Raw genomic sequence first — 14,120 nt, 5'->3', positions numbered from 1 at the left:
CAGGAATATAACTACTATAATACTACCCCCTATGTACAGGAATATAACTACTATAATACTGCCCCCTATGTACAGGAATATAACTACTATAATACTGCCCCCTATGTACAGGAATATAACTACTATAATACTACCCCCTATGTACAGGAATATAACTACTATAATACTGCCCCCTATGTACAGGAATATAACTACTATAATACTGCCCCCTATGTACAAGAATATAACTACTATAATACTGCCCCCTATGTACAAGAATATAACTACTATAATACTGCACCCTATGTACAAGAATATAACTACTATAATACTGCCCCCTATGTACAAGAATATAACTACTATAATACTGCCCCCTATGTACAGGAATATAACTACTATAATACTGCCCCCTATGTACAAGAATATAACTACTATAATACTGCCCCCTATGTACAGGAATATAACTACTATAATACTGCCCCCTATGTACAAGAATATAACTACTATAATACTTCCCCCTATGTACAAGAATATAACTACTATAATACTGCCCCCTATGTACAGGAATACAACTACTATAATACTGCCCCCTATGTACAGAAATATAACTACTATAATACTGCCCCCTATGTACAAGAATATAACTACTATAATACTGCCCCCTATGTACAGAAATATAACTACTATAATACTGCCCCCTATGTACAAGAATATAACTACTATAATACTGCCCCCTATGTACAGGAATACAACTACTATAATACTGCCCCCTATGTACAGGAATATAACTACTATAACACTGCCCCCTATGTACAGGAATATAACTACTATAATACTGCCCCCTATGTACAGGAATATAACTACTATAATACTGCCCCCTATGTACAGGAATATAACTACTATAATACTGCCCCCTATGTACAGGAATATAACTACTATAATACTGCCCCCTATGTACAGGAAAATAACTACTATAATACTGCCCCCTATGTACAGGAATATAACTACTATAATACTGCCCCTATGTACAAGAATATAACTACTATAATACTGCCCCCTATGTACAGGAATATAACTACTATAATACTGCCCCCTATGTACAGGAATATAACTACTATAACACTGCCCCCTATGTACAGGAATATAACTACTATAATACTGCCCCCTGTGTACATGAATATAACTACTATAATACTGCCCCCTGTGTACAGGAATATAACTACTATAACACTGCCCCCTATGTACAGGAATATAACTACTATAATACTGCCCCCTATGTACAGGAATATAACTACTATAATACTGCCCCCTATGTACAGGAATATAACTACTATAATTCTGCCCCCTATGTACAGGAATATAACTACTATAATACTGCCCCCTATGTACAAGAATATAACTACTATAATACTGCCCCCTATGTACAGGAATATAACTACTATAATACTGCCCCCTATGTACAGGAATATAACTACTATAACACTGCCCCCTATGTACAGGAATATAACTACTATAATACTGCCCCCTATGTACAGGAATATAACTACTATAATACTGCCCCCTATGTACAGGAATATAACTACTATAATTCTGCCCCCTATGTACAGGAATATAACTACTATAATACTGCCCCCTATGTACAAGAATATAACTACTATAATACTGCCCCCTATGTACAGGAATATAACTACTATAATACTGCCCCCTATGTACAAGAATATAACTACTATAATACTGCCCCCTATGTACAGGAATATAACTACTATAATACTGCCCCCTATGTACAGGAATATAACTACTATAATACTGCCCCCTATGTACAGGAATATAACTACTATAATACTGCCCCTATGTACAGGAATATAACTACTATAATACTGTCCCCTATGTACAAGAATATAACTACTATAATACTGCCCCTATGTACAGGAATATAACTACTATAATACTGTCCCCTATGTACAAGAATATAACTACTATAATACTGCCCCCTATGTACAGGAATATAACTACTATAATACTGCCCCCTATGTACAGGAATATAACTACTATAATACTGCCCCCTATGTACAGGGATATAACTACTATAATACCGCCCCCTATGTACAGGAATATAACTACTATAATACTGCCCCCTATGTACAGGAATATAACTACTATAATACTGCCCCCTATGTACAGGGATATAACTACTATAATACTGCCCCCTATGTACAAGAATATAACTACTATAATACTGCCCCCTATGTACAGGAATATAACTACTATAATACTACCCCTATGTACAAGAATATAACTACTATAATACTGCCCCCTATGTACAGGAATATAACTACTATAATACTGCCCCCTATGTACAAGAATATAACTACTATAATACCGCCCCCTATGTACAGGAATATAACTACTATAATACTGCCCCCTATGTACAGGAATATAACTACTATAATACTGCCCCCTATGTACAAGAATATAACTACTATAATAAGTATACAGGGGTATTACAGTGACCCCCCCCCCCTCTGTGTCACACATGGGGCCCCCGCTGACAGGTCACCCGGAGGTCAGCTGATTATCTGCTAATTGCACATCAGAATTAATAACCTGTAATGTTAGCACAATGAGAGGATTAAAGGAGTGCTCCCCAGTATATCTCTGCCCCAGCTTTCCCTGAGTCCAGAATGGTAATAAAGTAGGATATTCCCTTTCCTGTGAATAGAATTCCAGAGCAGCAGTGAAGACTGACACCCTCCTGACATCAGACAGGGCGGCTGCGCCCCTCCCCCAGCCTCACATTTCTGGGATCTCATTATACTTTGCGCCGTTTCCTCCCAGACGCTGTAATGATATTTCCGATTTAGGGGCTTCCCGTAAAAACGCCAGATTCCAGGTCAATAAAGATCCAGAACCCGGGAGGGAGCGGTGGATGGGCTTAAAAATAACACAAAAATAATCCGCAAAATTCTAAGACGGAATATCCCCCCCCCCCCTACACTGATCTATGGAGAGGCGCCCCCTGGTGGAGAGGGGTCAGTCTTCACTACCATCCTGGGATCGTATTCACTCAGAGAACAAGGATTTATGGTACATGGCATCACATCCCTAGACCTGTATATTCAGGAACCAGGAGGAACTGGATGAGCAGAACTTCACGGGAGAACACGGAATTGTGGGAGGAAGATAAATATGAGATATATATAGATATATAGTGAGTCTATTATAAGATACAAGGTCACAGGTTACCAGCTGCATCTCTGGGGGTCCGGGGGTCTCGTGCAGCTGCTGCCATTATAGACATCTGTTCCTGCAGCAGCTGAGGAGATAATGTCCTGGATATTATAACAGGCAGTGACCCGATATAATGTGCGGCTCACCTGCAGGAGGCGCTGTATATGGAAGAAGAGGGGGTACAGGGGGGTCTCTGCTGCCTCTCGCTGAGGTTTCTGCACAATGTGTCACCCTGTCAGAACATTCGCTGCACTTTGATACATTGTAGATACTTCTCCCATATTGTCATCCAATATACATTAACCCCTCACTGCCCAGTGCTACACGTATAGTAATATATATGTCACCTCCCGGAGCATAGGACGGAATTATCTCTCCACTGACAGATTCACAGGGAAGTGCCAAAAATATAACCCCCCCCCCCCCCCACCCCTGGGGGCATCAGGAATATACAACAGTCACTTCCCTGATAATAAAAGGATCAAGAGACTCGGCATCTCCCTGTTATCTCACAACACATCTCATAAATCCTGCGGAGCATCCCACACCTGCTCCGCACACACACCCCAAAACTAATACAAGGGGGCGCACCCAGCGCCTGGAACACAGCGAGAGATCTGTGCTGTTACATGGGACTGCAGGACACGTCTGACATCTCTCCGAGCACAGATCATGTAGTAGATGTGTCCTGCAGTCCTATGTAACAGCACAGATAACACAGTGATATCTCTGAGTACAGATCATGTAGTAGATGTGTCCTGCAGTCCTATGTAACACCACAGATAACACAGTGATATCTCTGAGTACAGATCATGTAGTAGATGTGACCTGCAGTCCTATGTAACACCACAGATAACACAGTGATATCTCTGAGTACAGATCATGTAGTAGATGTGTCCTGCAGTCCTATGTAACACCACAGATAACACAGTGATATCTCTGAGTACAGATCATGTAGTAGATGTGTCCTGCAGTCCTATGTAACAGCACAGATAACACAGTGATATCTCTGAGTACAGATCATGTAGTAGATGTGACCTGCAGTCCTATGTAACACCACAGATAACACAGTGATATCTCTGAGTACTGATCATGTAGTAGATGTGTCCTGCAGTCCTATGTAACACCACAGATAACACAGTGATATCTCTGAGTACAGATCATGTAGTAGATGTGTCCTGCAGTCCTATGTAACACCACAGATAACACAGTGATATCTCTGAGTACAGATCATGTAGTAGATGTGTCCTGCAGTCCTATGTAACACCACAGATAACACAGTGATATCTCTGAGTACAGATCATGTAGTAGATGTGTCCTGCAGTCCTATGTAACAGCACAGATAACACAGTGATATCTCTGAGTACAGATCATGTAGTAGATGTGTCCTGCAGTCCTATGTAACAGCACAGGTAACACAGTGATATCTCTGAGTACAGATCATGTAGTAGATGTGTCCTGCAGTCCTATGTAACACCACAGATAACACAGTGATATCTCTGAGTACAGATCATGTAGTAGATGTGTCCTGCAGTCCTATGTAACACCACAGATAACACAGTGATATCTCTGAGTACAGATCATGTAGTAGATGTGTCCTGCAGTCCTATGTAACACCACAGATAACACAGTGATATCTCTGAGTACAGATCATGTAGTAGATGTGTCCTGCAGTCCTATGTAACACCACAGATAACACAGTGATATCTCTGAGTACAGATCATGTAGTAGCTGTGTCCTGCAGTCCCATGTAACACCACAGATAACACAGTGATATCTCTGAGTACAGATCATGTAGTAGCTGTGTCCTGCAGTCCCCTGACGAAGCCCGTGCATCGGGCGATACGCGTGGGGCATCTCTGCTCTCCCCAGCTCCTCATTCTCCGTACGGTAATACTATTTATTTATTTATTGGGTATACTGTTTACATTCTTGGACATGACTATGATTGCCCTATCTGCATAAGGCTGCTATTATCTATTTGTATGTCCCCTCTTTTTGCCACGTCTCTTATTCCACCTAATAGATACCGTATTTGTTTACATCTGCACTATCTTTATACTTGTGTTTTCAGTACTAAATATTGACATTTGTCATGCTGGGGAGTATGTCTGCTTTGCTACCCTCTCTTATAGGGTTTTTAATTGTTTTTAAGTCATATATTCTTTAATAAAATTTTATATTTTTTCACCCATATACATCTGCCTTTCTGTGTTTCATTATTCCCTATGTAACACCACAGATAACACAGTGATATCTCTGAGTACAGATCATGTAGTAGATGTGTCCTGCAGTCCCATGTAACAGCACAGATAACACAGTGATATCTCTGAGTACAGATCATGTAGTAGATGTGTCCTGCAGTCCTATGTAACACCACAGATAACACAGTGATATCTCTGAGTACAGATCATGTAGTAGATGTGTCCTGCAGTCCCATGTAACACCACAGATAACACAGTGATATCTCTCTGAGTACAGATCATGTAGTACATGTGTCCTGCAGTCCTATGTAACACCACAGATAACACAGTGATATCTATGAGTACAGATCATGTAGTAGATGTGTCCTGCAGTCCTATGTAACACCACAGATAACACAGTGATATCTCTGAGTACAGATCATGTAGTGGATGTGACCTGCAGTCCTATGTAACACCACAGATAACACAGTGATATCTCTGAGTACAGATCATGTAGTAGATGTGTCCTGCAGTCCTATGTAACACCACAGATAACACAGTGATATCTCTGAGTACAGATCATGTAGTAGATGTGTCCTGCAGTCCTATGTAACAGCACAGATAACACAGTGATATCTCTGAGTACAGATCATGTAGTAGATGTGTCCTGCAGTCCTATGTAACAGCACAGATAACACAGTGATATCTCTGAGTACAGATCATGTAGTAGATGTGTCCTGCAGTCCTATGTAACACCACAGATAACACAGTGATATCTCTGGTGTTACGTGGGACTGCAGGACACATCTACTACATGATCTGTAATGTTGAACAATGCAGAGAACTACATGACACATCCAGCTCTGCTACATCTTTCCATGTTTTACAGAATATTCTGATTAGGGTGTCATTTAGCACAGGGCAGCGCAGCACATCATACAAATCCCTCTGCAGCGCTGCTGATTGTAAGCTCTTCAGTCCAGCTCTGCATATAACATCAAGGTCAGGGGTTATGGCCATTGACCTCCTGCCCTCACCATGTCCTGCAGTAAAATATTAACATGTTCTGTACAAATATCAGGATTTGCTCCCATTTCCAGGAGCCCAGAGGTCACAAGCCCTAAGAGACCCTAAAGGGGTTTCCCCGCCAATGCTTCCAGGAGCTCTGATGAGGGGTCTCAGGAAACGCAAACATCTTGGGGGTCACCTGGTGTCACCTGACAGGTGTCTGCAGCGCTCACGTATCTGAGCCGAGCGCTGGCACTACAAGTCCCAGGCTTCCGAGTCACAGTCAGAACCCCTGGAGAAGGTGGCAGCACAGAGTGCACTGGACCTGCTGAGACTTGTAGTCCTCTCCTACCCAATTCCTCATTATTACCTCTTGTCTGGGCTTCCTGGTACCTGTAGTCCCCTCACAGCCAATGTCCATCTATAGACGAGTGTACAGCGTGCTGACCTGCCAAGACCTGTAGTCCTCCTGTTCCTCAGGGCTGTTTTTCCTGGGACCTGTAGTCCTTCAGCATAGCCCTGTGATCACTCAACGGGATAAGTCTGCTATAAGGCTACACGGGAGGCGCATGGGGGGCGCCCGGCACCGGGGAGGCGCATGGGGGGGCGCCCGGCACCGGGGAGGCGCATGGGGGGGGCGCCCGGCACCGGGGAGGCGCATGGGGGGGCGCCCGGCACCGGGGAGGCGCATGGGGGGGCGCCCGGCACCGGGGAGGCGCATGGGGAGCGCCCGGCACCGGGGAGGCGCATGGGGGAGCGCCCGGCACCGGGGAGGCGCATGGGGGAGCGCCCGGCACCGGGGAGGCGCATGGGGGAGCGCCCGGCACCGGGGAGGCGCATGGGGGAGCGCCCGGCACCGGGGAGGCACATGGGGGAGCGCCCGGCACCGGGGAGGCACATGGGGGACGCCCGGCACCGGGGAGGCACACGGGGGAGCGCCCGGCACCGGGGAGGCACATGGGGGAGCGCCCGGCAACGGGGAGGCACATGGGGGAGCGCCCGGCACCGGGGAGGCACATGGGGGGAGCCCGGCACCAGGGAGGCACATGGGGGAGCGCCCGGCACCGGGGAGGCACATGGGGGGGCGCCCGGCACCAGGGAGGCGCATGGGGGTGTCACAGACCACAGATCAATCCTCCACTGAATTTACAGCAGTCAATAAACGAGTCAGGGAGCTGTAAAGCATCACCCCCTCCCTTCCCAGAGCACAGGTAAGTGTCTCCATCACCTCATCCCGGGGGTCGCCTGGGTACAACATCTACACGGATATATAGCCGAAATGTCTCTAATTACATTATACATGGAGGGAGGTCACACACCCCCTGCAGGGCTCCAGAACATGGGGTCCCCCTACATGGAGGGAGGTCACACACCCCCTGCAGGGCTCCAGAACATGGGGTCCCCCTACATGGAGGGAGGTCACACACCCCCTGCAGGGCTCCAGAACATGGGGTCCCCCTACATGGAGGGAGGTCACACACCCCCTGCAGGGCTCCAGAACATGGGGTCCCCCTACATGGAGGGAGGTCACACACCCCCTGCAGGGCTCAGAACATGGGGTCCCCCTACATGGCGGGAAGTCACACACCCCCTGCAGGGCTCCAGAACATGGGGTCCCCCTACATGGCGGGAGGGCACAGACCCCCTGCAGGGCTCCAGAACATGGGGTCCCCCTACATGGAGGGAGGTCACACACCCCCTGCAGGGCTCCAGAACATGGGGTCCCCCTACATGGAGGGAGGTCACACACCCCCTGCAGGGCTCCAGAACATGGGGTCCCCCTACATGGAGGGAAGTCACACACCCCCTGCAGGGCTCCAGAACATGGGGATCCCCTACATGGAGGGAGGTCACACACCCCCTGCAGGGCTCCAGAACATGGGGTTCCCCTACATGGAGGGAGGTCACACACCCCCCGCAGGGCTCCAGAACATGGGGTCCCCCTACATGGCGGGAGGTCACACCCCCCTCCCCCCCCCCGCAGGGCTCCAGAACATGGGGTTCCCCTACATGGAGGGAGGTCACACACCCCCCGCAGGGCTCTAGAACATGGGGTCCCCCTACATGGAGGGAGGTCACACACACCCTGCCCCTGAGGGGGTGAAAATATTGAGCTCAAACACTCCCGGTGCAAAAGTAAGTGACCCCCAGGAGGGTTTACTGATACATTACTGATACATTGTAACAAACTGCGCACAAATGTAAACAAATATCAGCGGCTGCAAGAAGAAACCTGCTGGGACTTGTGGTTCTACAGCATCAGTGATAGGTGAGAAAGGACTTACCACAGCATGGACCCAGGTCAGGAGTGTACAGCAGAGACTGGTCCACACCACCAGAGATGGTCCCATATCCAAGAGGCTCCGGCTGCATCCAAAATATGAGGCAGAGGTCAGATCACCCCCAGGGGGCTCAGCTCCCGGCCGGCAGCCATGTGTCCAGCATGTGGGGGGCAATCCGCATCCATTGGGCAGTATTGGTCCTGGGGGGATGGAGGCTCTGGGCTGCACTCACCAAGATTTACTCGGAAATCCCATGACAGAGATGCCCGTCAGAAAGCGGCAGTGTAGTCGGAGCCCCCGGACATCGGGCTGTTTACTGTCCGGGACACAAACTTTCCCCTCAGCCCTGCGATCAGGTCCCCTGGAGGAGCAGGACACCCACCATCCTCCTCCCGATCACTGGATCCCCACAGCCGATCGCCGACAGATCAGGATCTGCAGTTCCGCTATGTCGTCGGGTTAGAGCAGGCGACTTGTCTCCAGATAGTCCGGACCTAGTGAGATGTCATCCTGCCCGATCTACGCTCCACAGATCGAGGCCGATGATGACCGAGCAGATTCGATCAGGAGAGTTGTCACCTCTGAGCAGATGTCATCCTACAGGTCCGACCTCACAGACCAACAGCGAGCATGTAGTCGGGCTTCCCGCAGCTGAGGTGTAGTCCCAGGGTGATTGACAGCTGAAGTGTCCTCAGGGGATGGTAGTCGGGTGTCAGTGGTTATGTCCCGGGTCGGGGCTTGTAGTCGGGCTGCAGCGCTGTGTGTGTGGCGGAGGCTCCGTGTTCCGTAGGGTTTCTACTTTCCGCTCCGGTTCGGTGCTTTCTCTGGGGTCCGTGTTCCGTATAGTATCCGCTATCTGCTCGGGTTCTGTGCTGTCTCTGGGTTCTGTACAGTGTCCGCTCGGGTTCGGTGCTGTCTCTGGGTTCTGGTTCTGTACAGTGTCCGCTCGGGTCCGGTGTTATCTGTGGGTTCTGGTTCTGCACTGTGTCCGCTCGGTTTCTGGGCTGTCTCAGGGTCCTGGTTCTGTACAGTGTCCGCTCGGTTTCTGGGCTGTCTCAGGGTCCTGGTTCTGTACAGTGTGCGCTCGGTTTCTGGGCTGTCTCTGGGTTCTGGTTCTGTACAGTGTCCGCTCGGGTTCGGTGCTGTCTCTGGGTCCTGGTTCTGTAATGTGTCCGCTCGGGTTCTGGGCTGTCTCTGGGTTCTGGTTCTGGTTCTGTACAGTGTCCGGTCGGGTCCGGTGTTATCTGTGGGTTCTGGTTCTGTACTGTGTCCGCTCGGTTTCTGGGCTGTCTCAGGGTCCTGGTTCTGTACAGTGTCCGCTCGGTTTCTGGGCTGTCTCAGGGTCCTGGTTCTGTACTGTGTCCGCTCGGTATCTGGGCTGTCTCAGGGTCCTGGTTCTGTACAGTGTCCGCTCGGTTTCTGGGCTGTCTCAGGGTCCTGGTTCCGTACTGTGTTCGCTCGGTTTCTGGGCTGTGGTTCTGTACTGTGTTCGGTCTCCTCAGTGTCTGAGCCGCTCACTCCTGGGGAGGAAGGTATAAGGCAGCATGGCCGCCCGCTGATTGGCTGCCGCTCATAGTCATGTGACCCGGGCTCAGGGGGACATGTTTACCCTCCCGTGTGCTGCCACAGAGGAGGCGCCATATACCGGAGCGCAGCATCACAATATCCCTGTACATACACACAGGGGCCACACATACACACAGGGGCCACACATATACCCCGGGGCCACAGAGGAGGCGCCATATACCGGAGCGCAGCATCTTGAGACCCCTGTACATACTCCACAGACCCCATATACACCCAGGGGCCACACATACAGCAAGGGGCCACAGAGGAGGCGCCATATACCGGAGCGCAGCATCATGAGACCCCTGTACATGCTCCAGAGACCCCATATACACCCAGGGGACACAGAGGAGGCGCCATATACCGGAGCGCAGCATCACAATACCCCTGTACATACACACAGGGGCCACACATATACACCCCGGGGCCACACATACACACAGGGGCCACAGAGGAGGCGCCATATACCGGAGCGCAGCATCATGAGACCCCTGTACATACACACAGGGGCCACACATATACACAGGGGCCACACATACACCCAGGGGACACAGAGGAGGCGCCATATACCGGAGCGCAGCATCACAATACCCCTGTACATACACACAGGGGCCACACATATACACCCCGGGGCCACAGAGGAGGCGCCATATACCGGAGCGCAGCATCACAATACCCCTGTACATACACACAGGGGCCACACATACACCTAGGGGCCACAGAGGAGGCGCCATATACCGGAGCGCAGCATCACAATACCCCTGTACATACACACAGGGGCCACACATACACCTAGGGGCCACAGAGGAGGCGCCATATACCGGAGCGCAGCATCACAATACCCCTGTACATACACACAGGGGCCACACATACACCTAGGGGCCACAGAGGAGGCGCCATATACCGGAGCGCAGCATCACAATACCCCTGTACATACACACAGGGGCCACACATACACCTAGGGGCCACAGAGGAGGCGCCATATACCGGAGCGCAGCATCACAATACCCCTGTACATACACACAGGGGCCACACATACACACAGGGGACACAGAGGAGGCGCCATATACCGGAGCGCAGCATCATGAGACCCCTGTACATACTCCACAGACCCCATATACACCCAGGGGCCACACATACAGCAAGGGGCCACAGAGGAGGCGCCATATACCGGAGCGCAGCATCATGAGACCCCTGTACATGTTCCAGAGACCCCATATACACCCAGGGGCCACAGAGGAGGCGCCATATACCGGAGCGCAGCATCATGAGACCCCTGTACATACTCCACAGACCCCTATATACACCCAGGGGCCACACATACAGCAAGGGGCCACAGAAGAGGCGCCATATACCGGAGCGCAGCATCATGAGACCCCTGTACATGCTCCAGAGACCCCATATACACCCAAGGGCCACAAATACAGCCAGGGGCCACAGAGGAGGCGCCATATACCGGAGCGCAGCATCACGAGACCCCTGTACGTGTTCCAGAGACCCCATATACACCCAGGGGCCACACAGACTGCACAGAGACCCCACACCCAGGGGCCACACAGACCCTACACCCAGGGGCCAAACAGACCCCACACCCAGGGGCCACACAGACCCTACACCCAGGGGCCACACAGGCCCTACACCCAGGGACCTCATAGGCTGCACATAGTACAGTAACTGATGCACAGGAGCTAGCAATCTTATCTCTCCAGGGTTCGGGGTGTCTTACAGGGGCTGTCAGTCTGAAATACAGATAAGATATTCTCAGAATAGGTAACAAGTAGCAAATTAGAGAAGGTGTGAAGAACCGATGATGTGATGTACAGAGAATGGGACAGGAAGCGGACAGCGCCGCGCTCTGTGTAGTGGTCAGAGCAGGTTACTGCAGATTACTTCCTCTATATCAGCTGCTCCTGGGGTGATGGAGCTTCAAGATCCGGATCTCAGAAAACCCTGGAGCAAACCCTCTGCTGTGAGTAGGACTGTCACTGACAGCTAGCAGTGATCTTAACCTTTTATTGTCTGCCTATATACCTTTTTTTAAGAGTGTGGATTAAATGACTTTTATATATGTTTTAAAACATCTTAAAAATATGATTGATGGAATAATATTCACCTGTAGTGACAAATCTGTCAGCGTTGTCCCTGTAAGGGGTTAATAGCGGTGGGTGCTGCAGCGGCGTGTGTGGCCACTAGAGGCGCTCCCATCTCTTGTGCAGGAGCTCCTCCGCTCCACCGCTGCAGGCTACGAACAGAAGTGAATGGGGGTCATCTGCCAGGAGGGGGCGACACACGGACACCGGTCACAGGGGGCGCTGCGTCTGACCTCAGTAACCCTGTAGTCGCCATACAGCCAGGGGGTGATGGCTGTGTCATGATTTGTATGACTGAAGATGTAGTGACTATGGCGGCCCCTAGGGGAGCTATCCTCCATGGGCCCCTGAGATACCATCATGTAGTGATAGGGGTCTCTGAGGGGTATAACCGGGACCCCCAATATCACTTGTAGCACACAAACCGTTTCTGTTTCGAATCCTACATAAAAGTGACATTTTTTGGAGTCTTCTAATACTTTTTATTTCGGTAAGATCTCTGCTTACTGTCAGTGACTGGGAGTTATTATTTATATAGCAGCAGTAATTCCCAGGACTCACAATCTATATGGGGGGGGGAGGGGGGATGGAGACATGAGGTGAGGGAGCAGAGCAGTTAATGTACGTTGTAGGTCCTGAACACGGACAATGCACTTACATGCACCAGGAAGAAGAAGGTGAACTCCGGGGACCTGAGCGGGGAAGCGACACATGCAGGATATCGGGGGCAGGATCTTAGTGACTCCCCGCACAGCGCATTATACACGGACAATGCACTTACATGCACCAGGAAGAAGAAGGTGAACTCCAGGGACCTGAGCGGGGAAGCGACACATGCAGGATATCGGGGGCAGGATCTTAGTGACTCCCCGCACAGCGCATTATACACGGACAATGCACTTACATGCACCAGGAAGAAGAAGGTGAACTCCAGGGACCTGAGCGGGGAAGCCACACATGCAGGATATCAGGTGCAGGATCTTAGTGACTCCCCGCACAGCGCATTATACACGGACAATGCACTTACATGCACCAGGAAGAAGAAGGTGAACTCCAGGGACCTGAGCGGGGAAGCGACACATGCAGGATATCGGGTGCAGGATCTTAGTGACTCCCCGCACAGCGCATTATACACGGACAATGCACTTACATGCACCAGGAAGAAGAAGGTGAACTCCAGGGACCTGAGCGGGGAAGCGACACATGCAGGATATCGGGTGCAGGATCTTAGTGACTCCCCGCACAGCACATTATACACGGACAATGCACTTACATGCACCAGGAAGAAGAAGGTGAACTCCAGGGACCTGAGCGGGGAAGCGACACATGCAGGATATCGGGTGCAGGATCTTAGTGACTCCCTGCACAGCGCATTATACACGGACAATGCACTTACATGCACCAGGAAGAAGAAGGTGAACTCCAGGGACCTGAGCGGGGAAGCGACACATGCAGGATATCGGGGGCAGGATCTTAGTGACTCCCCGCACAGCGCATTATACACGGACAATGCACTTACATGCACCAGGAAGAAGAAGGTGAACTCCAGGGACCTGAGCGGGGAAGCCACACATGCAGGATATCAGGTGCAGGATCTTAGTGACTCCCCGCACAGCGCATTATACACGGACAATGCACTTACATGCACCAGGAAGAAGAAGGTGAACTCCAGGGACCTGAGCGGGGAAGCGACACATGCAGGATATCGGGTGCAGGATCTTAGTGACTCCCCGCACAGCGCATTATACACGGACAATGCACTTACATGCACCAGGAAGAAGAAG

The 14,120-nt window shown here is 50.2% G+C and overlaps 1 protein-coding gene across 1 annotated transcript in view; it reads right to left on the bottom strand.

The window, feature by feature from the left end:
• The window catches only part of PTH1R (parathyroid hormone 1 receptor), a 206,494-nt gene extending 196,334 nt beyond the window's left edge, over window positions 1-10,160 (bottom strand). Inside the window, exon 1 of the mRNA XM_072154535.1 lies at window positions 8,684-10,160. Within this exon, the coding sequence (XP_072010636.1) occupies window positions 8,684-8,749 (66 nt within the window). The 5' untranslated portion in view covers window positions 8,750-10,160. The remainder of the gene's footprint in view (window positions 1-8,683) is intronic.
• Window positions 10,161-14,120: the final 3,960 nt, after the last annotated feature.

The sequence above is a fragment of the Engystomops pustulosus genome, chromosome 5 (assembly GCF_040894005.1).
Source record: "Engystomops pustulosus chromosome 5, aEngPut4.maternal, whole genome shotgun sequence".
NCBI classification, from domain to species: domain Eukaryota; kingdom Metazoa; phylum Chordata; class Amphibia; order Anura; family Leptodactylidae; genus Engystomops; species Engystomops pustulosus.
The sequence above is the reverse complement of the archived record's forward strand: the minus strand, read 5'-3'. Positions and strand labels throughout refer to the sequence as shown.